At 43.1% G+C, this 22,366-nt stretch overlaps 1 protein-coding gene across 5 annotated transcripts in view; it reads right to left on the bottom strand.

Moving 5' to 3' along the window:
• ARB2A (ARB2 cotranscriptional regulator A) overlaps positions 1-22,366 on the bottom strand; it is a 422,320-nt gene that overhangs the window by 379,744 nt on the left and 20,210 nt on the right. For 4 of the 5 annotated variants that reach the window (XM_075593147.1, XM_075593126.1, XM_075593136.1 and 1 more), the window contains exons 2-4: positions 20,230-20,356; positions 14,950-15,051; positions 14,167-14,267 (exon numbers count right to left, since the gene is read on the bottom strand). In XM_075593147.1, the coding sequence (XP_075449262.1) occupies positions 14,167-14,267; positions 14,950-15,051; positions 20,230-20,338 (312 nt within the window). In that variant the 5' untranslated portion in view covers positions 20,339-20,356. The remainder of the gene's footprint in view (positions 1-14,166; positions 14,268-14,949; positions 15,052-20,229; positions 20,357-22,366) is intronic. The other variant, XM_075593131.1, reaches the window with a different exon arrangement.

Raw genomic sequence — 22,366 nt, forward strand, 5'->3', positions numbered from 1 at the left:
TAGACCCTCTACAATCTGGCTTCCGCACTGCTCACTCTACTGAAACAGCCCTCACTAAAATAACTAATGACCTCCATGCTGCAAAGACAGAGGTCATTACACTCTGCTCATATTACTCAACCTCTCTGCAGCATTTGACACAGTGGACCACCGTCTTCTCCTCCACACTTTTGGTATTCGTAACAAAGCTCTATCTTGGACCTCCTCTTACCTCTCCCATCGTACTTTCAGTGTCTAACACCTCCTCCTCTGTCGATCTCTCTGTAGGGGTACCCCAGGGTTCTGTCCTGGGACCTCTTCTCTTTTCCCTGTAAACACTTTCTCTAGGTGACCTAATCACATCTCTTGGGTTTAAAGCTGCAGTTCAGGCAATATCCTGCATGTGTGTTTTTTTTAATAAATCAGTTCTGTAGTAAGAAAAAATACTTTTAGCATTTTCTGTTTTAAAAAAAACAACTTTGAAAGACCAATTTTCTTGTATTCTATTTTAACAAGCATGCTTGTTCCTATAGCAACGATTTACATTCCCCATATTTAAAGATGTCGCCAGACGTTGCCGATCAATAGACGGAGAACGAATTGACCGGCAGCTATGCAGTTTTTTTTAGGTAAGTAGAGATTGCCCACATGAAACTATTGAAGTTAAAAAAAAAAAAAAACGGGAGCCTGAACTGCAGCTTTAAATATCACCTCTATGCTGACGACACACAAATTTACTTTTCAACCCCCGACCTTACACCTGCTGTACAGACCAAAGTTTCTGAATGTCTCTCTGCGATATCATCCTGGATGGCCCTCCGCCAACTTAAACTTAACATGTCAAAAACAGAGCTCCTTATACTTCCTCCCAAACCTGGCCCTACTACCTCCTTCCACATTACTGTTTGAAGTAGTATCATACACCCAGTAGCCCAAGCACGCTGCCTAGAGGTCACACTCTACTCCTCTCTCACATTCTCCTCTCACATTCAAAACCTTCTAAAACCGGTCGCTTTTTCCTCCGCAATATTACAAAGATACGCCCTTTCCTCTGTTGCTCGACTGCTAAAACTCTGACTCAGGCCCTCATTCTCTCCTGTCTCGATTATTGTAACCTCCTACTGACTGGCCTCCCTGCAATCTATCGTAAACGCTTCTGCCAGAATCACTCTACTCTTTCCTAAATCGGTCTCAGCATCTCCCCTGCTGAAATTCCTCTCCTGGCTTCCTGTCAAATCCCGCATCTCGGACTCAATTCTCCGTCTCACTTTTAAAGCTTTACACTCTTCTGCTCCTCCTCACATCTCAGCCCTAATTTCTCGCTACGCACCATCCCGACTCTTGCGCTCTGCTCAAGGATGTCTTCTCACTACCCCATTTGTATCTAAAGCCCTCTCCCGCCTTAAACCTTTCTCACTGACTGCCCCACACCTCTGGGATGTTTTTCCCCTCAATATCAGACTAGCACCCTCTCTATCCACCTTTAAGACCCACCTTAAAACACAACTGCTTAAGGAAGCATATGAGTAGCTCCATGGCTGATACTTTACACCTCATACATAAACCTGTGCCCCTTGCAGATGCACTTACCAGAACGTCCTCATACTGTCTCTGTATGTTCTTCCTACCAACCAATTGGAATGTAAGCTCTTCGGCGCAGGGACTTCCTTTTCCTAAATGTTACTTTTATATATGACGCACTTCTCCCCTTTGTGTTATTTGTATTTGTTATTTATATGATCATCATGTGTATTACTACTGTGAAGCGCTACGTAAATTAATGGCGCTATATAAATAAAGACATACATAATTGTGGAGGAAATAACGACAGGTTTTAACATTGTTCCATAACTTCTTCCATACATACAGTTTGCGGAAGTATTCACCCCTAACCAATAATGTCACATTTTGATGAATTTCAAATTATGTATGCACAGTTTTTCAAACAATTTATTTTTATTCTAAGCTACAAAGCTATAGTGGGTAAACTGAACCTCATTATGTGAGGAGGTTAAATGTCAGCAAAGGAAATGTGCAAAATGAAATTAACTGATTGCATAAGTATTCAGCCATTTAAATCAGTACTCGGTAGAAGAACCTTTTGCAGCAATTACTGCAACGAGTCTTTATGGATAGGTCCCTACAATTTTTGCACAGTTGGATGGTGACATTTTTGCCCATTCTTCACGGGAAAATGTATCCAGTTCTGATGAGTTTCGTGGGAATCGTTGATAGGCTGCAATCTTAAAGTCTCGCTAAAAATGTTGGATTGGATTCAAATCAGGACTTTGACTGGGCTACTCAAGAATATTATTTCTTTCCTTGTTCAACCACTCCAGTGTGGCTTTGGCTTTATGCTTCGGGTCATTGTCCTGCAGAAATTTGAATTTCATCCCAAGTTTCTGAGTCTCGGCTTACAAACAGATTTTCCTCAAGGATTCGCCTGTACTTTGCACCATCCATTCTCCCCTCCATCCTGACATGCTTCCCAGTCCCTGCTTAAGAGAAGCATCCCCATAACATGATGTTGCCACCACGCTTGACAGTTGGGATGGCAGTCTTGGGCTTACGCCAGACGTAATGATTGGAATTTAGACCAAAAAGTTAAATTTTTATCTTGTTTGACCACAAAACCATTTTCCACATGTCTGCAATATCATCAATATGCTTTTATACAAATGCCATGTGATTTACTGTACGATGAGTCTTTTTGAGTAATGGCTTCCTTCTTGCCACCTGTCCATACAGGCCAACTTTGTGTAGGGACAGGCTAATTGTTGATGTGTGAATACTGACTCATCTCCGACACAGAACTTTACAGATCTCTCAAGGTCATTGTTGGTTTCAGAATGACATCCCGAATCAGTTTCCTGCTTGCACGGCTGCTCAGTTTGGGAGGGCTACCTGATCTGGGTAGTGTGCGAGTGGTACAATGCATCTTCCACTTAATGATTTATTTATTTAATTTTATTTATAAAATGTTTAACAGGAAGTAATACATTGAGAGTTACCTATCGTTTTCAAGTATGTCCTGGGCATAGAGTTAATGATGGATGCCACTGTGCTGAGGGAGATAATCAGCATCTTTGAAATTTTCTTGAACCCTTCTTCTACACTGTGCCTCTCTACCACTTTATCCCTGACTTGTTTCGAAAGCTCCTTGGTCTTCATGGTTGCTTTGTTGGATCACTGTGCAAGTTGCAGCTTCAAAGTTTGTATATGCCTGAGGGAAATTATCTACAACTTAAACCACTATGATTACACACAACCTGAAACCATTTCATAATTTTGTGAGCTTTCAAATAATTAATTTGCACCTGAGCGGATTTCCGGCTGTAGTAGCAATGGGGTTGAATACTTAAGCAAAGGAGACGAATCTTTTTTTCTCTGTAAATCTTACTTATTTATTGTCAGGATCGGGCTTAGGCCCCCGCCCCCGTGAATTAACTCACGACGTCATGAGTTACGCGTGTCAGCTGCAACCTGCGCTCAGGCACCGCGCTGCTAGGAAGGAAAACACAGAAGGGACCATCTCCAGGCTCTATTCCCGTGATGACATCAGCAACGCACGGCGCAAGCTAGCTACGCACAGACACCGCGCAGACACAGGCAAGCAATGGGTTAATTCACTCAACTATTCCACAGCTGCTACTCACTCCACCCCTGCCCATCAGTACACAGTATACCTGTGATTACTTATTGCTCACAGCTCCCTGCTGCTTCTCCATTGGCAGCTTGTTCTTTATAGGCTCAGCCAGTCCTCTTGCAAACTGGCTGAGCATAAACTCTGTCCTAGTGACTTGTGCTTACCTCTAGCTTCTTGTGGCCCTGCCTTTGTCTTGTTTACTTTTTCTATTTTAGACCTCAGCTTGCACCCGGACTCCTTCCTTCTCTGACCCCTGGACCACGGCTACGGACACGACTATTCTACATTCTATACCCCTGGACCCCGGCACTGCACAACGACAATCCGATCCCTCCTCTCCTAGACCACGGCAAGTACCTCGACCAACCACTGCACGACTACCACTCTGCACTCCGGACATGGCTGCTCGTTTGTAGGTCGGTGGCTAATGACATCCCCACCTCAGCCTCGCGGTCCCGTCTTGTTTGTGGTGAGCACTCGTTATATTTATATTCTATATGCATTTTCTAACTTTTGTAGCATTTACATGTAAAGTCTAATTTCAAGGCATCGCGAAGTATGCTCCCTGAGCCAAAAAAATCTGAAAAACGTGCGTGGGGGGGGCGGGGGGAGACTTCTGCACACCACTTTATATACATCTTATTTAGGGGTCCTGACATTTTACTGGGCTGTAATGAGCTTTACAGCAGAGACAGCCAGAGGTTTCATTCTCTAGAGCAGTGGTGCGCAAACTGGGGGGCGTGCCCCCTTGGGGGGGCGCAAGATCTTTTAAGGGGGTCGCAGGGCCGGTGCAGCCGGGTGCGGCGAAACATGATGTGTGCAGGCGGCGGCAGAACATGATGGAGGGGGGGCGGAGGTACAGCAGCTGCAAAATAACCCTGTCAGAGCTGCTAGAGGATCGGAAGAAGAGTGCCAGAACGCAGGAGGACTGCAGGGGAGGAGCATGCCCCAGCGGTCTGACGTGGAATGTCCCTGCTTCCTGTGTCTGCCCTGTAGCAGCGCTGTGCAGACAGAGCAGGAAGAGGACAGATCAGGGGCTGGTCAGGTGTGTGTAGCAGGGCTGTGTGTACTGAGCTTGCTGCATAAGGTAGGTCAGCATTCAGTGTACATTGTGTGGAATTGGAAGAGTTGTTTAGTCAGTGACAGAGCACAGACTGCTAATAAATAAACTCTAACTCCATCACCCCCCCTCGCCCTTACGGCATCCAATTAAAGGTGCAGTCACAGTCCAGAGATCCACCACAATACAGTGAAATCACTCAACAGGCACAAAGTGCACCGATTGTTTCAGGATTAAAGAAACATCTACTAACTTTTCATATATCAGGAAATGTACCCTCTCTATATGTATGTAGCTGTATGTTCTGGCTCACAGTGTTTTGTAGTCCTGGTCTATAAGGGGGGATGTATTAGTCTGGTTATGAGGGCATGACAGCCAGCTGCAAAAGAACCCTGTTAGAGTAGCTGGTGGATCGGAAGAAGAGGGCAAGAATGCAGGAGGACTGCAGGGGAGGAGCAGGCATGTCTGACGTGGAATGTCCCTGCTTCTGGTGCCTGCCCTGCAGCACTCTGCTCCTGCTAATGCTCGTGACCTGGCACCCTGCTTTGCAATTCTCTTCAGTCACACAGGACAGGAGGCACAGCTGAAATTGCAAGAAAGGGTAGGCTATCTGAATTTTACCCAATGTACTCTAATATTACTGAAACACAAGGAAAAACACCCCATAACAGTTAAAAAAGGTATACAAAATAATACTGCTAAGTAGGAGGGTGGATGACAAAAAGGGGGGGAAGAGGGAAGGGAGGTAGATATGGGGTGGAATGAATGTTTATTTGCCTGTGTGATATTGACAGTGCACCAAAAGAAACAAATATTACCAGATACCAGCCAAATAAACAGATAGTGATCCATCTCATAAACATGTTACAGCTCCAAATGTTATGATAAGTGCAATGAATTTGAGAATAAGATTTGAGTGCATTCATGGTTCTCTCATCCCTGTCCTACTGTCTTCTGGTCGCTATAACCCTGCAGTTCTACAGACACTTTACAGTCCATGGGGGATAATAATTAATGTCCCTAACTAAGCATTGAAAATGTAAACAATATTAAAGAATGCATTTGCAGCAGGTGTCTATAGACGTCAATAGAAAGACTGCGGCCCCGCTGGCGCTGACCGCGCTCATGCTTGAAAGCCGTGATGTCACCAGCTCTCTAAGCATGAGCGCTGGGTGTCCTGGCTATTTCGCAAGCGCGCGTGGAGGTGGGGATGTTATTGCGGGCAAGTTGAGCACGCTTGAAAGTTAATTTTTTGTTTACTCAAGCACCTAACTTGAGTGAGCGTGCGTGCCCGCACAGCACATGAGCAGGGACTTACACATATAGATTTATGTAAGTAAAAGCGGCAATTACTGCGCACTCAGCACCAGCGGGGCCGCAGTCAAAGGGGGTTGAGGAGAGGAGATGATGAGAATCTATTTGAGATTGTCACACATGATATCGTACGTATCGATATAATGTTGAAATATGTAAGTATTTATATGTATTTGTAGTCACATTTGTATTGTATACCGTTTAAACTTGTTTTTTTTTTCATGTGATTTTTGTTCACATCAGGCAGGGGGGGCCCGACAAATATCATTGATGAAAAGGGGGGCTCGGCATAAAAAGTTTGCTCACCCCTGCTCTAGAGTATCATATTACTATGGTTTTAAGTACTAACTATTCAAAAAGAATAAAATAGTTTAAAAAATAAAAAAACACTGCGTGAGATACATTCTGAACACGACTTGCCATAATAGTATTCATTGTTTAGAAATATCTCATTGATTTTTTTTCTTTAGTTGCCGTCTGTCCTTAGTCTCGTATTTTCTTCTTCGCTACAGTCATTTTCTCACACTTTGTATAACATTTTGTTAAATACAATAATGCCTAAAGGACACCGACAGCTTAGCTGTCTACTTGTTTTTTTTTTTTTTCCCAGAGTAACAACTCCAAGTGCTTCAAAGAATCCTGCAGCCCGGAGTGCGAGGGAGCCCAGGGACCCGAAGAAAATGTGCTAGCAGGTGGGGAAAGGTTTTGTTTGTGTCCTTAATGAAAAGCTGCAAAAACTTCGCTGCGCACAGGGCAAATATTGCAGTTTCAGATTTCGACACAAAACAGAATAATGTTTAGATTCTAGTGATTTATCCGTGCACTAAGTAACCAACTTTGAGAGTCAGCCTCAAGAACACAGTTAGGGCAAAAGGTCTCCAATTTGTACTACTTGAATACCACAAGGCATGTGCTATGCTACAGTTCAATGAACTAAGGCACGATAGACTAAAATGAGAGCCAGCTATGTAGAAATGTGAACAATGTTCACGCATGCTTTTAGGGATACGGAGAAATATTTTCATGGACAACTTGAGACTCATTAAAGGAACAAACCAAACAATTTTTTTTTTTTTTTTTAAATTAACATTTAATTTTTACACAGGATTGAAGCAGGGGGTCTTCAGAGCTGAACCCCATTAATTTCAGCTCTGGGGACCCCCTGCTTCTGGAGATACTTCCAGCTGTAGGGGGTGATGATAGCCACGCCGGCTGAGCTAGCAAGGGTTTAAAGCTCCTGCGTCACACGGGCCAATAGGAAGCCGAAACAAATGACGTGGCTTCCTATTGGGCGTGGTAGATTTAAAATGTCATCATAATATAAACCCTGGTAGCCGAGCGGAGGTTGTGGAAAGGAAAAGGGAGCGCAACTTGTTCAATGGTGAATATGTGGAATACAAACTGATACAATAGTGCAACACAGTCTCTGTAGGAGTCCTGACGAAGCGACGACAGCGAAACGCGTAGAGTTGGAAGCGCCCTGCTGTCGCCACTCACCTGCACTCGATCTGCACCTCAGAGTCCCCTTCATTTGGTGAATTTCAGCCGTGCCGTGATACCGGAAGTGAGACGCCGGTGAACCGGATGTGAAGTGACTGGAGAGTCTGGCAGAGGGGGTGAGGATTGGGACACAGAGTTCGCTTTTCCTATGTGTCTGGTACAAGTTTTATTGATGTAAGCATACACCCATATGGGTTTTTAGCCATTAAAGTGTCTATTTTTGTACGGTACACACTATGTCTGGCTTTCCATTCTCCCATATATATGGCTGATACCTTGGAAACCTGAGAGAATCAGAGTATCTCCAAGAACCCTGAGAGATAGAGAGAAAGAGAACCTGCACGAATTTCCACACTACCCACATCAGTTTGGGTTACATGCTCGTTTACCTATGAAAGAATGTGAGTTCTGAATTTATAGAGATCAAATGAGTTTGAAGTATTTCCTACACAGAGACCGTGTTGCACTATTGTATCATTTTTTAATTCCACATATTCACCATTGAACAAGTTGCGCTCCCCTTTCCTTTCCACAAGTTCCAGCAAGAGGGATTCCTGTGGACCATCCTTCTAAGGGTTTTTGAGCAGCATTTATTTGTATTCATTTTTCACATATTGCACTTATTGGCTATTTATTTGCACAATATTGTTTTCATTGATCACTGTTTAAGTCACTATATACTTATCTCTTTATAATCTCCTTTGAGCGCTGTTAGAGGTTTTCTCACAGCCGAGCGGAGGGCCAAACAGAACCTACTATGGAGGTAAGTATTTCTGGAAGCAGGAGGTCGCCAGAGCTGAAATTAATAGAGTTCTGCTCCAGAGACCCCTTGCTGCTTAAAATGTACAGTACATCAACCAAAAAGAACATCCTCCCGAGACTTCTCTACCTCTTCCAAACCCTCCCCATAGCCGTCCCACGACCGGCTTTGAAGAATATCCAGTTCCACATACTCCAATTCATTTGGAAAGGTGGGAGACCAAGGGTCCCGAGATCGGGGATGCTATCCTCCAAAACGAGGGGAGGACTCGGGGTCCCCGATGTGATCAAGTATTACCAAGCGTTACAACTGAGGCAGGCAGTAGCCTGGAATTACGATCCGACCTCCTCCTCTCAAGAGAGTCCCATTACGCGGCCCCCCTCCCGGTGTCCCTCTGGTCCTGGGGGGCAAGGAGAGAGGCCCGTGGAAGTTTGATCTGGGATCAATGAGATGTACGTGGGATATTTGGCTCAAAAACAAAGGGAAATATGGCCTGTTAGCATCCCCCTCTCAACTTACCCCCCCATCTTTGGAAACCCAAACTTCCCGCCCGGGTGTTTACAAAGACAATTCGGTCAATTCCAGGACCCGAATATTAGGCTGGTTGCAGTTCTGCTGAAGAAAGGGCAGATCCTTTCCTTCCAGGAGTAAAAGGGGGACGATAGACAGCACTCTGATGATGTTAAATTAATGCAATTGCAGGGTGCACGGAACCAAAGGGGACCCTTATTCCCCTGTATAATACTAACAAATCTACGTAAGTACCAGCACTAACTGTCTAATAGCAAAATGAAGAAAACAGTTGTAATGCAGAATAAACATTTAATAATAAAACAAACCAGAAATAAATCAAATGTGTTTGCAGAAACCAGTATCACAAATGGGCATGTCACAAAGTGAGGGGTGGGGGGGGGGAAAGGAAAAGGGGAAAAAAACATGAAACACAAGGAATATACACAAAAAATGGAGAACGGCAAGTATGCAGGGGGGCAACGTTTCGAGGGACTACCTCTTCATCTGGCCCATTCCCCCTGGTCCAAAAGGTCCCAGAGGTACTTCCCTAAGCCTCCCTTCCCCTATAACTGGTCAAATCAGACACCCCTGAAAATAGATAGCAAACATACAGTGTAGGCTAAATACAGCTAAACAGCTAATAGCAGGGAAGCAAGAATCCACTACAGTCAATGCCAGTAGTTCAAGTACTACCAGAAACTGTGTGCAATGGTACAGTCAAGGCTGAACACAGCCTGCAAGAAAGCAGCTTGTAAAGAAGCACCAGGAGTCCACAACAGTCAATGTAAGATTAATGGCAATAGCAAATGAAGACAGTAATCAAACCCTGTATGAAGACATTAATCAAACCCTGTGGTCTGCTCCTTGTGCTCGTGTGGATTCTTGCGTTCCTGCGATTAGCTGTTTAGCTGTATTTAGCCTACACTGTATGTTTGCTATCTATTTTCAGGGGTGTCTGATTTGACCAGTTATAGGGGAAGGGAGGCTTAGGGAAGTACCTCTGGGACCTTTTGGACCAGGGGGAATGGGCCAGATGAAGAGGTAGTCCCTCGAAACGTTGCCCCCCTAGCATACTTGCCGTTCTCCATTTTTTGTGTATATTCCTTGTGTTTCATGTTTTTTTCCCCTTTTCCTTTCCCCCCCCCCCTTCACTTTGTGACATGCCCATTTGTGATACTGGTTTCTGCAAACACATTTGATTCATTTCTGGTTTGTTTTATTATTAAATGTTTTTTCTGCATTACAACTGTTTTCATCATTTAGCTATTAAGACAGTGAGTGCTGGTACTTACGTAGATTTGTTACTTTCCTTCCAGGAGTTCCGAGATAAACATCAGCTCCAAGATCTCCACTTGTGTAAATTCCTGCAAATCAGGCACATTCTCTTATCGCTCGCCCAAAATTCCAAATTCCCCGCACGAACCAAATTTGAGTCCCTCTGTATCAAGGGCAGCTACTGGAGAGGACAGATCTCTGAGATCTACAGGGGGTTGGAATTGACGTTGGATTCCCCGTCCCACAGATACAATTCAATTTGTTGTTTTGTTCTCCAATGCAACTACAACACACATCACTGCGAAATGCTCAAAGAACTAGATTGGTCATCACTAGAGTCTAGGCGCAAAGTTCACCTTTCCTGTCTTTCCTGTCTAGCCTTTAAATTCTTTATGGGCAAGCTACCCAGCTACCTGAACAAGCTCCTCACCTCTACCACATGCAGCACCTATCACCTGAGATCTGACTCCAAAAGACTGTTCATGGTCCCAAGGCTCAACAAAGTATCCGGCCGTTCCTCCTTCTCTTACCGTGCACCCCAAAACTGGAACAACTAACCAGAGACTCTCACATCCACCACCAGTTTAAGTTCTTTCAAAACTAAAGAAGAAGATCCCCTTGGACCCCCTGACCTTCGTGCTTGGCAAGTCTATTGAAAACATCCCACACCATTGTGCAGGCTGATCTCTTCTATCCTCACAGCCGCCAGATGCTCTACCGCAGCGGCCTGGAAGCAGACAAAAGCCCCAGCAAGAGGCACAGTTGTCAAAAGGATCAACACAGTTATGACAGTTATGACTATGGAGAGGCTCACAGCGATGCTCCATAAAAAACTACCGCAGTTCCAAAAGACCTGGGATCTGTGGCTTGGGGGGAGGGCGAGCTCTCACCCCCCCCCCCCTTCCTGTTTGTTTGTCTCACCCCCCACCCCTCTTCTTTCTCTATATCCCCTTGTTAGGATGCAACCCTTGGTGACAGGGGGGGGAAAGAAAAAATGTTTATTGGAAACTATCAGTACCAATACCAGTCTTGTGCTCATGACAATCCTGTATCTTTGTTTATATACTTCCAATAAAACAAAAGATTGGGGGGGGGGGGAAATGTACAGTACAGTATGTGCAGCTTGTAAACACTACCAAGTGTGGCAAGCTCAGAAACCAAGGATGTTGAAATGGCAACAATGTAACAACCAGCTATTAAGCGGAAAACAGCTTCAATTTGTAATGATTTTACGTTGATTACTATAATAAAACAATATTGTTTGCATGTGTGGAGGAACCAAGCGTCTCCATGTATATGTAGCCCCCTTTCCCTATGCCTAAGGGAACTACCAGGGCGACTACGTGCCTGTTTGCTCACAGGAGGCCTAAGCCTCCGCCTCTGGGAGCCTGGGGTGAGCTCTTTCTCCTTGCAGTGCAGCGCCTCCATCTATGAGGGATCCCAGCGTTGGCGGGATAACCCCTCACAGGAACCGATATACAGAAATAAGTAATACACCACACAATGTATATAACGAAGGTTTACTGTACACACATACTAACATATATAACATAACTGTACCCACAGTATGAACTCAGTGCCCCAACACGTGGTGGTTTCCCCAAAGAACAGAGGGTGTTGTGGCACAAATACCCCTGGTGTCCTGTCCCAGCAATTCCGACCCAAATGTGAGGTACCTACCTGGGTACTCCCCAGGTGCTGCTTGGCATAGTGAGTTGGAGCTGGTCCCACGCAGCGGGGCCTCCAACGTAAATCCCCTCTCTCCTAACAGATCATGATCCTTCACGTGAGGTGATGTGACGTGAGGCGGCCTGATCCCAGGTCACAGAGCACCACGTGACCGTGCGGTCACCGGTGCAGAAATATCAGTATGGGGAAGAATCCCTATCTGGGGCCTTCCCTACAACACTCTATTATGGCTCAGGGCCTAGGGGGCAAGATCTAGGCCTAGGTCAGGAAGCACTGCTCCCTGAACACTACCTTCTCCTTTGCCTCCTCCGTCCAGACTGGCGCACGTGCTACCTGCACGGGGAGGATATCCTGTTTTCCCCCTTACTACAATCCTATTGGCTGGGCAGTCCCATGTGGTACAGTCCCTCCCTCTAGGGATTCTGGGACTTGTAGTTCCGCGGCTGCATATGAGGAGCCATCCTAAGATGGCCGCCGCGCTATTGCCACAAAGCATTCTGCGGATTGTATTCTCTATGGGCTTTTGAATCCATTTAAAGATGCCCGCCACTCTGGTCGCAACTGTCCATGCGCCGCCACCTCTCCCCACTCGTGGTAAACATTGTTTTTGTGCCGAGTAGCTACAGTGCAGGAACACATTCGTCTTAGTGAAATCTCCCCGTCACCCCCCCACACCTAATTGCTTTGCCCTTTTCCCTGCTATAGTTTACTCATTGCCCACAGGGCTATGCTTCTTATTACTTTCATTTAGTCATACCTTTGTCATGTGGATGGATCTCAAACCTTCCCTGTAATGATTTGTTTTCCCCGTTCCCCCGTTCGTTTTGTGCTACCTTATCAATGTTGCCATTGCTTTTGGTTTTGGAACTCAAAATTAAATGTTTAGACTAGTGATGTACCGAGTACCCGGAATTACCAGGTGTCCGGCATTACCCGGCACATTTTCAATTACCCAGACCCGGCAACTGAGAAGTGGGCCCGGTGCCAGGTAATGTCAGGATAGCTGAAAATAATCACCTCACTTACCTGTGGCAGCATCAGAAGTGTCTTCAGCCGGCGTTGGAGCTGCAGGAATCCATTACTGTGCTGTGTAATGGATTCCTGCAGCTCCCACGCCAGCTGAAGACACTTCTGATGCTGCCACCGCCACAGGACCTCTGCTGCTCTTCACAGATGTCATCGCGGTCTTCCTCCACCCTGCAGATAAGTGCCAACCGGGTAACTGGGTACCTGGACGGGTAGAACTATTGATTTTGGCCGAGTACCCGTTTTTTTATAAAACATTACCTGGTACAACACTAGTTTAGACAATTAGTTTACATTTAGCACAAATATGTATTTCTTTGTATTTAGACTTACCTAACTGTGACATTATAAATGTGTACGTCTTGTCAGGTAATGCTCTTTGAATTAACTCCATGATGTCGGCAACACCTTTTTCCACACCCTCATCTATGTATTATATAATTCTGGCTTTGCAAGTCTGTCTCATGTGTAACAAAATAAATGTATTTAATTGGGAGTTGTTCTCAAACTGACTGTTAAGTATTGTGATGTCCCCTTAAGTGAATTCCTGTATTAACTTAAAAAATAAATGATGATGATTGAAAAGAATAGAAAATATTTTAAAAAGTCTCTGTGGCAGCTCCTTCCCAAGGGGAAGTTTCCAAGGTTTAGTGAAATGTAGCCATTTGTTATTAAAAGCTGTGTAATATGGTAGCCATACACTTATAGGCAGTGGTCGACAAATCACCAAAAAATCTACTCGCCCAACAAAAAAATCTACTCGCCCAACAAAAAAATCTACTCGCCACCTAGTACCACACATGTGCTGCTTGAGCCAATAGGAGCTCGCCACGATGTTAAATCCACTCGCCCGGGGCGTGCAAATGTATAGGTTTGTCGAACACTGCTTATAGGGATCCATGATCAAATAAATCAGAAGCATAAAGTGACGCACTGAGTGTTCATTTGCATGTCATTACCCAGAACCTCTGGCTGCAGTGGAAGCATAGTATGCTAAGATATAATGGGGAAAAGCAGGTTTGCAGTCCTGTATCTGAGACATGTGAATATGCTCACAAGTGATATTTTTATTTGTTAATCTAATTACAAATCCATTTTAATCTTACAGTGCTAACCTACTTCTGTCTAGCACAGAAGGAAAAGCTGAAACACTCCATACTGTTTCTCAATCCCTACATGTAAACATCCCTGCATCTTAGGCTGCAAAATTGTGTGATTCCGGTGTAATGCCACAGAGTCATTCTGGATCTGCATTACCCTCCTTCCATTTTCATACTGTACTACTGCTCTAAGGAAAATATGTATGCTGTCATAATAGTCACAACCATAAAAATTGGAGTGACCATTATCAAATCGTGACCCCCCCCCCAAAAAAAACATATCACATATAAAACAGTCACTTACTTCTCCAAGTGCTTCATACCGCTTCTGGTTCCATCTGTGTAAGTCCTCTCGATAGTTGAAGACAAACGGATCTCTAGTTTTAATATGTCGGAGTTGTCCATCTAAAAAAAAAAAACAACAATATTATACATGTTTGTATACTTATAGAAAACACAAAAGCTATTTCAAAGTTGTGAAGAACAATGCAGAGGCAGCCTTGTACGAGTGATCCAATAAAAATGCAGGTGGGAGGACTTCCTACAGTAAGTCCTAGCTGGTGTAGACTACTAGTGGTGTAGTACTTAATACTAGCAGCTTTACAGATTTTATTTCCACATTTATTAGCAGTCCTAAATCTAATGCATGAAAAGATCTTCATATCAGCAAACCTTTCGGCAGCTACTTTTAACCATTTTTGCTGGATAATGGAAGGTGTCACAGGCAATTCAAGCACAGAAATACAAACTAAAAACAGATACCGTAAAGCAGGGGTGCGCAACCTTTTCCCCATGAGCACCACTGGCTGCTCTCCTCGGCACCTCGCACCCCTGCGTCAAATGACGCGCGGGGTCATGTGACGTCACGTCGCCATGGTATCGACGCTGGAAGGGAAGGTAAGTGTATTATAGAGGCCTCGCGCAGTACCCCGGCATTTCATTTAAATGCCTGGGGGGAGAGCGCGGGACCTCTATAACGGCGGCGCCCCCACCCAGAAAATCTAGCGCGCTCCCCCAGTTTGCGCGCCGCTGCAATAAAGGATCAGTCTTTTACACGGTTACTTACTTAATTTTTATGATTACTTACTGTCATTGAAGGCATATTCAAACCCTTCCAAGGTATCAGGAAACTCAAGTGGAGGCTCATCTTTTTTCATCAGCTCATCCAAGTCTATTCTAGACAGCAAGTCTGAAAATAAAAACGGTTTACAATTGTATGTATGAATGTGTCTTTATTTATATAGCACTATTAATGTGCATAGCGCTTCACAGTAGTAATACACATGACAATCATATAAATAACAAATAATACAAATAACAGATCATGGGAATAAGGGCTTCAGACTTAAAAATTAACATTTAGGAAGAGGAGTCCCTGCTCCAAATAGCTTACAATTTTATTGTAGCATGCCAATCTAAATGCAGCAAGCCAACGCACATATACAAACCTACGCATAACACTTGGTTTTCCTAAAAAGCGATATTTAAGAAAAAGAATCAAACTGCATCCATTGCAAATTCAAAAACTAGTTTAAAATCGGTGCATGATACTTTTGTAGCATATAGGGCAGTTTTCAGAAATTGGCCCCAGCATTGTGTTACTATGCATTCTTTTACGCCATGATCACAGATGTACGGCAACACTATACAAAATGTTGTGTATTCTTAGGGCGAACACATTTGGCACATATATGTGGAGAGTTTGCAAGTCTGCAGATGTTGGAATAACCATGAAATACCCTCCAAGAAAGTTCTGGTCTTCGTAGGCTTGTTTTGACCTTTTCCTAGATGCAGCACTATAACGCAGGGCTCTTCAACTAATTTTCCTAAGGGTCCGGATCCGAAAAAAGGTACAAGCGTCGCAATAATATTTATTGTCATATTGATACATTTAAAAAGATTAAAATAATAATACACGTTAACATTTTGTCAGCATTTATAACATCTCTACCATATAATGACATTACCTTGGTTTGAAGGGGTATATCCGCATACGTTCTTGTGTGTCCCCTATGTGGGAAGCAGGTAGTGTCCGGAGCTGAGCTATGTTAATTTCAGCTCCAGGGACCCCCTGCGTCCCGAGATATCTACCTCCGTAGGTCATGATGATAGAAGCCCAGCTGGGCACACAACATGGCTGCTTAAAATGCTGCATCATACAGGCCAATAGTAAGCTGCATCGTTATCTATCATGGCTTCCTACTAGCCTGCGTGACACGGGACCTTCAAACATGCAGGAGATAGCGGCAACACCTACACTGGCGACACACTTTATTCGAGCTCGGCTAGTCCCACGAATTCGGGTATACCCGGGTGTATTGAGGTTTGTGACTGTTTTCTGCCCGAGTGCATTGAGGTATTTTCCAAGCAGGGATTGAAGCATTTTATTCCCTCTGGCTGCAATACTGCACAGTATATATATATATACTGCATTACAATTCATGAATTTATGCCATCTGGTAGACACGCGAAGCATTGCAGCCTATTAAATCCTAATCATTATCATTTAACAGATCAGCCGCCCGTCAGCCAGGCATGAACCCAGGCTGGGAAGGCAAACGCAACGGGGCTTGTCATAGGTGAGGAGCGGCGCATTCCAGGTATCTGCCAGGTACATACCGGGTATTTGCTCGAATAAAGTGTGTCGGTGCAGTATGGAGGCAATTATCTCAAGGAGCATGGGTTCCCCCGAGCTGAAATGACTACGGTTCAGACCCCCTTCTTTCCACCTACGGGGAATTACCCCATTCAGATTGTGCGTGTGAAAATTAGCATTTAGTGGTCTGACCAACTGCAAAATAATTAGCAGGAGCTTACAGTATACGGGGCCATTCCAAGGGCTGTGGGCCGCAAGTTGAAAAAACTCAGGGGTGCTGTACCTGGGGCAAAGTTAAGCAAAACAATTATAAATCCATTGTAGGAGCCACTTTCTGGTTCACCTACTGAAGGGGATATTAAACACTGAAGAGGTTAATAAGACTCTTTCCTGTTTAATACCTTTACGTCCGTCATTTGTTCTTCAGCAACTACACTCATTAAGGTGAACTCAAAACTCCAAGTGCACTTGAGTCCCTTCAACTGCTCAGAAAAGGCCAGTGACTCATTAAAAGCCAAACAAGATTACACCACATTTGTACTGATTAGGATGAGAAAACTACATCATAACACCAAAGAGAAAGCTGCACTTGACCCAATGAACTCACTAAATCCTACTTAGACTTACAATGGTTGGAATAATAAGTATACCATGAGCAGATTAGCCTTCACAGGTTCATCTGATTGACTTGTATCACAGCATTGCACATTTTTCTTAATCTTCTGTAATTTATGCATAGCAAAAGCTAAATGAGACAATTTCCATTGTATATTTGTAGAGAATGACAGTGTGTCTTTAGCCCAGAAGTAACCTTGTGTTATGTAGCATTGTATCGAACTGAAAAGAGGTTGAGCTATAAGCAGAAATCTATTTCTTGCAGTTGGGGAATTAAAAAATACTTTACATATCCATATAAAACACTTTCATTTTTATATTTACTAGAAGGGATAAGATTGTACCTCCTCTTGCCATCCAATAATTCATACCACTTCCGTGCAGAGAATAATGTAATGGGAATGCTGCACTAACGTTTCCCATCACCTTAGTGAAGAACATTAGGAGAGACGGTTAGTTAACAGGCAACCCTATATTTAATTACAATCACTCCTATTGAGAGAGGTAAGAGAGACACAAGACTGCATTTAATATTTTCACTTGAAAGATGACAAACAAGAATTACTGATTGGAAACAGAAACCCACTATTTTTGTCTTATTCAGCCAATCCATCTCTGAGACCAGTCAGGTCAGCAACTTAGTTGGTAGTCTGAGTATTTTATATATTTTATATTATATTTGGTGTCTAATAATAGAGTATTTGCAGAACCAGGAGGTCCTAAGACCAGTTCTACATATAACATCAATATAGTGATACCTGTACAAAAACCTCATCCTTCGTGTCAGGACTAATATCTTAAAGGCAGGCTACACACTATTTAAATATTTATCCTCAAAATGTTACATGTTTTAGGTAAAGAACTGAACAAAATAAAATATAACAAAATATATATTTCCACTTCTTGAATGAGGATAACTATATCTTCTATTTGTGATTGGGTAGTGTCTGCTCATCTCCTGTGTAACACCGTCTCCTGGCTTTCCATCAAGTTCCGGACCACCGACAAAGTTCTCCTTATCTTCTAGGCCAGAGGTTTTAACTGCAGTCCTCAAGGACCACAAACTATGCAAGTTTTAAGTATACTCCTGCATAGGCACAATTGGCTCAGTCACAATGATTGGGCCACCTGTGCTAATGAGAAGACAGCCTTAAAACCTGCACTGTTGGTGGTCCTTGAGGACTAGAGTTGGGGACCTCTGTTCTAGGCTTTCCCACTCATCTGCTCCTTCCTACAAACAAGCTTTGATTTCTCACTATGGCACTGCGCACTACTCATCTCTCATTTTCACTCCTTCCACTGCTCTCTTCCAATCAATTTTGTATAACCTGTCTTTAATATTCCCTTTTCACGCAGTTCACTGAGAAAGTGCAGTACTTTTTGATGCAAATTTTTTTGTTTTCAGCTGCTCTTATATTGACATTTTCCACAACTCTTTAGAACTCACACACAATTACTACTATTTTGGAATCACTGCATTCTTTCCTCAAACAACAGTATCGTCAACAAAAACAGTAGGTATATGTTGTATGATATGTAATACTTTGTATTGTGTTTTTCCATCTACAGAATTTGGGGGCCAACTTTGCAAAGCTATTAAACACACTCCTAAATTATTAAACAACTGTTAAAAATACTAATCTTGGACAAGATGTTACATGCTTGAGTGCTTCCACTTCATTGCAACTACCAATATATATTGCTACGTGGGATTGGGGCTTTACAGATTGACGTACTGTACCGCTAACCAGCATTTGCATTCCGCAATGACAAATATGTATGGGGTTGCTAGGATACAGTTTATCAAGGTCCACTGAGAGAGAAATACTTCTCTGAGGCATGTGAGAATGAGGCTGCGTCCATACTATGGCAGACCTCGCGGACGCGTCCGCACGCTAAGCGAACAGACTGCCTTAAGGCAGTGTACGCGTACATGACGAGGCACGAGGGGGCGCGCGATGTGCGAGAAATCAGTTAAAGTCACGTGAGCGGTTCACGCAATGAGAGTGAACCAGCTCCGTGACGTCACTAGGAACGCCCCCCACGGCCCGTGTACTATGGCCAGGGAAAGCCCCCGCTTTCCCTCAGCCTCTGCGCATCTCCGCACGGGCTGCGGCACCATGTCCGCAGCCTTAGAAGTGTTCCAGTAGTGGCTCTATGCCTGGGTAGTTATTTGTTAGAGCCGAAGAATAAGGATCTGCACTTTTATTCTCCTTTTTTAGCACTTTTTTTCTTAAATTTTATTTAAAAAAAAAAAAAAAACCTATAAAAATACTAATATTCACTATACTTATGTTAACATTTGAATGCAATTACAATCACACAGGAAGGGTGGGGTATGCCTGTCAGATTGCACTTACAAATGTATCCCGACACAACAACAACATGAATTAACCGCAACTCCTGTGAAAATGGCGCTGTAGCTGAGCCATTGCTGGCAATACTTGTAACCGCGATTTGCCAGGAGTCAGGCTGCCTCGGTACTATTCAAGAGTCTTGTTAACTAGAAAACAATTTCATTTTCTGCTACACTAATCTTATAGATTCCATTACGTCCTTTTAGTAATTGAACCTGGACAGCTGTAATTCTGAATTGCATAAGGTTTTGGAACTCGGTTTTAATTTCCTAACTCCTCCTCACCAAGATAATGCAGCCGTGTACAAAAAAATAACAAAAGCTAGTGTGAAAATGTGTTAGCGGCTTCCTCCGTTTGCGTTTATTAAACTGTAAAAGTTGTGTGTTGACCGTGCTCTAGCACAGCGGTGCGCAAACTGGTGTTTACAGAGGCCCCGTGCGCTTCCCGATGGCACTTAAATTAAGTGACGGGGAAGCGGCGAAGGCCTCTGTAAGCCTTACTTAGCGTGGTTCAGCCAGCATCGGGGGACGCGTCGCCATGGCAACACAGCATCAAATGACGCCGTGCGGTCATGTGACGTCATGCCCAGACGCAGGGAACCACGGTAAGGAGGAGGGAGGGGGGCGCGCGGAGAGCAGGACAGCTGGCAGGGGGGTGCAGGGGAAAAAGATTGCGTTCCCCTGCTCTAGCATACAGCGTTCAATTCTAGCATCTTCACTGCTGGAGATGAATGGTACAGTAAATCGCCTAACCTGTGCAATAAGTTAACCAACAAGGAGTCAGCAGATCAAGCTCGTACCTTTCAAAGCAGTTGTCTTCTCCTTTTCATCTGGACCTCCTCCTTGCTGGAGCTGTGCCATGGTCAACCAAAGTCGTAACAAGACTGAAGTGAAGAAGAAAACGTGCATCAAACTTCACGAGCTGCCCTGAAATTTACAAACAAAGTTTTGTACAGTTTTCAGCGCACTTGCTCCATATAAGACGTTGCAATTTCTGCAGTGCTATCTACGAAAGATGCAGTTACTTCGCTCGGTTTCACGATATATATTTTTGCAGCTTACTGCAATAAACTTTGATGTGTGTACAGCAATTGTCTACCTTTCATTTCTGTCCTTTACCACTCCAATTGTCAGCAATGGTCACTGGTTTCTTCTCATAGAAGTAGTAGGAATTACCTAGGCGTGTATAGGTACATTTTATACTTTTATTTAGGATTGCCCTAAATAAATGTGTTTTTTTTTTTTTGTATTGCGATTTAAAAGGTACAGCAATAATAAAAAAAAAAAAAAAAACAGTTTTTATTATATGCAGCGATTTCAATTTCTGTATTTTAGTGGAGTAACTCTCAAAACCGGAAAAGTGAGCAAAGACGACTTAATGTATGTATGTATATCTTTATTTATATTGCGTCATTACATAGAGCTTCACAGCAGTAATGAACGTGACATAATAATATAAACAACAAATAATACAAACAGCAGCTAATAGGAAGAAGCGCTTCAGACATAAAAGTAACAATTAGGAAAAAGAGTCCCTGCCCCAAAGAGCTTACATTCTAATTGGTAAGAAGGAAGAACATGCAGGGACAGTAGGAGGGTGTTCTTGTAAGAATGTGCAAGGGGCCAAAGTTTATGTATGAGGTGTATAGAATCAGCCACAGATCTACTAATATGCTTCATTAAGGAGGTGGGTTTTAAGATGGGTCGTATTGGTGGATACAGAGGGTACTAGTCAGATATTGAGGGGAAGGGCATTCCAGAGGTGTGGGGCAGTCAGTGAGAAAGGTTTAAGGCAGAAGAGGGCTTTAGACACAAAAGGGGGTAGAGAGAAGACATCCTTGAGCAGAACTAAAGAGTCAGAATGGTGTATAGCGAGAAATACGACAACTTGAGAATACTAGTAGCTTATACAGGTGGAGTAGGAGAGTGCTGGGACTCCCCTGTTATTGACTAGTAGCTTACCACATGTGTTCCCAAAGTCGGAGTACCACTGGTTGGGAGAAGAAAACAATTCTACAAAGTTGATTTTAAGTGTCTGTTTTTTGGGGGGAGAGAGAAGGAAAAAGGGGAAGAAGAAAAACAGTATTGACACTAAAAGTACTTTTCTGATTTGATTGCAACAATTAACTAAAACTAAGTGTGAAAAATTAGTTGCAGTTATGAAATAAGGAAAGGTACTGACATTCCTCCAAACTTCAAGGGAAGTTACAGGTAGAATAATGCCAATTCTTGTGTTATGGTTATACAGAAGAAAATTAGGTTGGTAACTATTTCCCTTGACGTTACACTCTAACATCAAATACTGAAGGACACCTCCTATTGAAACCCAACGATCAATACTTAAGCTGCTTCTTTGTGTATTCTTTATAAAACGGTATGCATTGTGTCTGTTTAGCTGTACAATGTACAGATTACACCATCATACAGTACCATGCTGCAGTATGCTGTATAATATTATAAAGACATTATAATTATACTAGCAGTGCAATATAAAAACAATGTACAATTACTTAACATGTGCAGTCAACCTATATCTATGAATACAAAACATGCAAATTATCTCCCCAAAAAGTGTCTTAAAAAATGAAGAAAAAAAAACTATTCAAAACAATTATACTCCCTGATTTTTATTTATTTATTGTTATTTCTCTTGGCACTATTATAATACACATTGGGTCATTAGGCTGCATTCTATGGATGAGATGTAAGGTTTATTTTTTTTATACTTGTACTGTACATGAGATTAAGACCATTTTTAGATGCCATTTTTGTATGTTATCCTTATTTACAAAAGTCGTGTAAAATCTGTGTTAAGAAGTGTCCTGCAACAGTAACAATGTTCATTCTAACAGTATTTGTAGGATTCATTTTTATTATTATTATATTTATACCATCCCAACCATGTATACATTGCTTTTCAGCAAGACAATAGAGTCA

Source organism: Ascaphus truei, chromosome 1 (genome assembly GCF_040206685.1).
Source record: "Ascaphus truei isolate aAscTru1 chromosome 1, aAscTru1.hap1, whole genome shotgun sequence".
NCBI classification, from domain to species: Eukaryota; Metazoa; Chordata; class Amphibia; order Anura; family Ascaphidae; genus Ascaphus; species Ascaphus truei.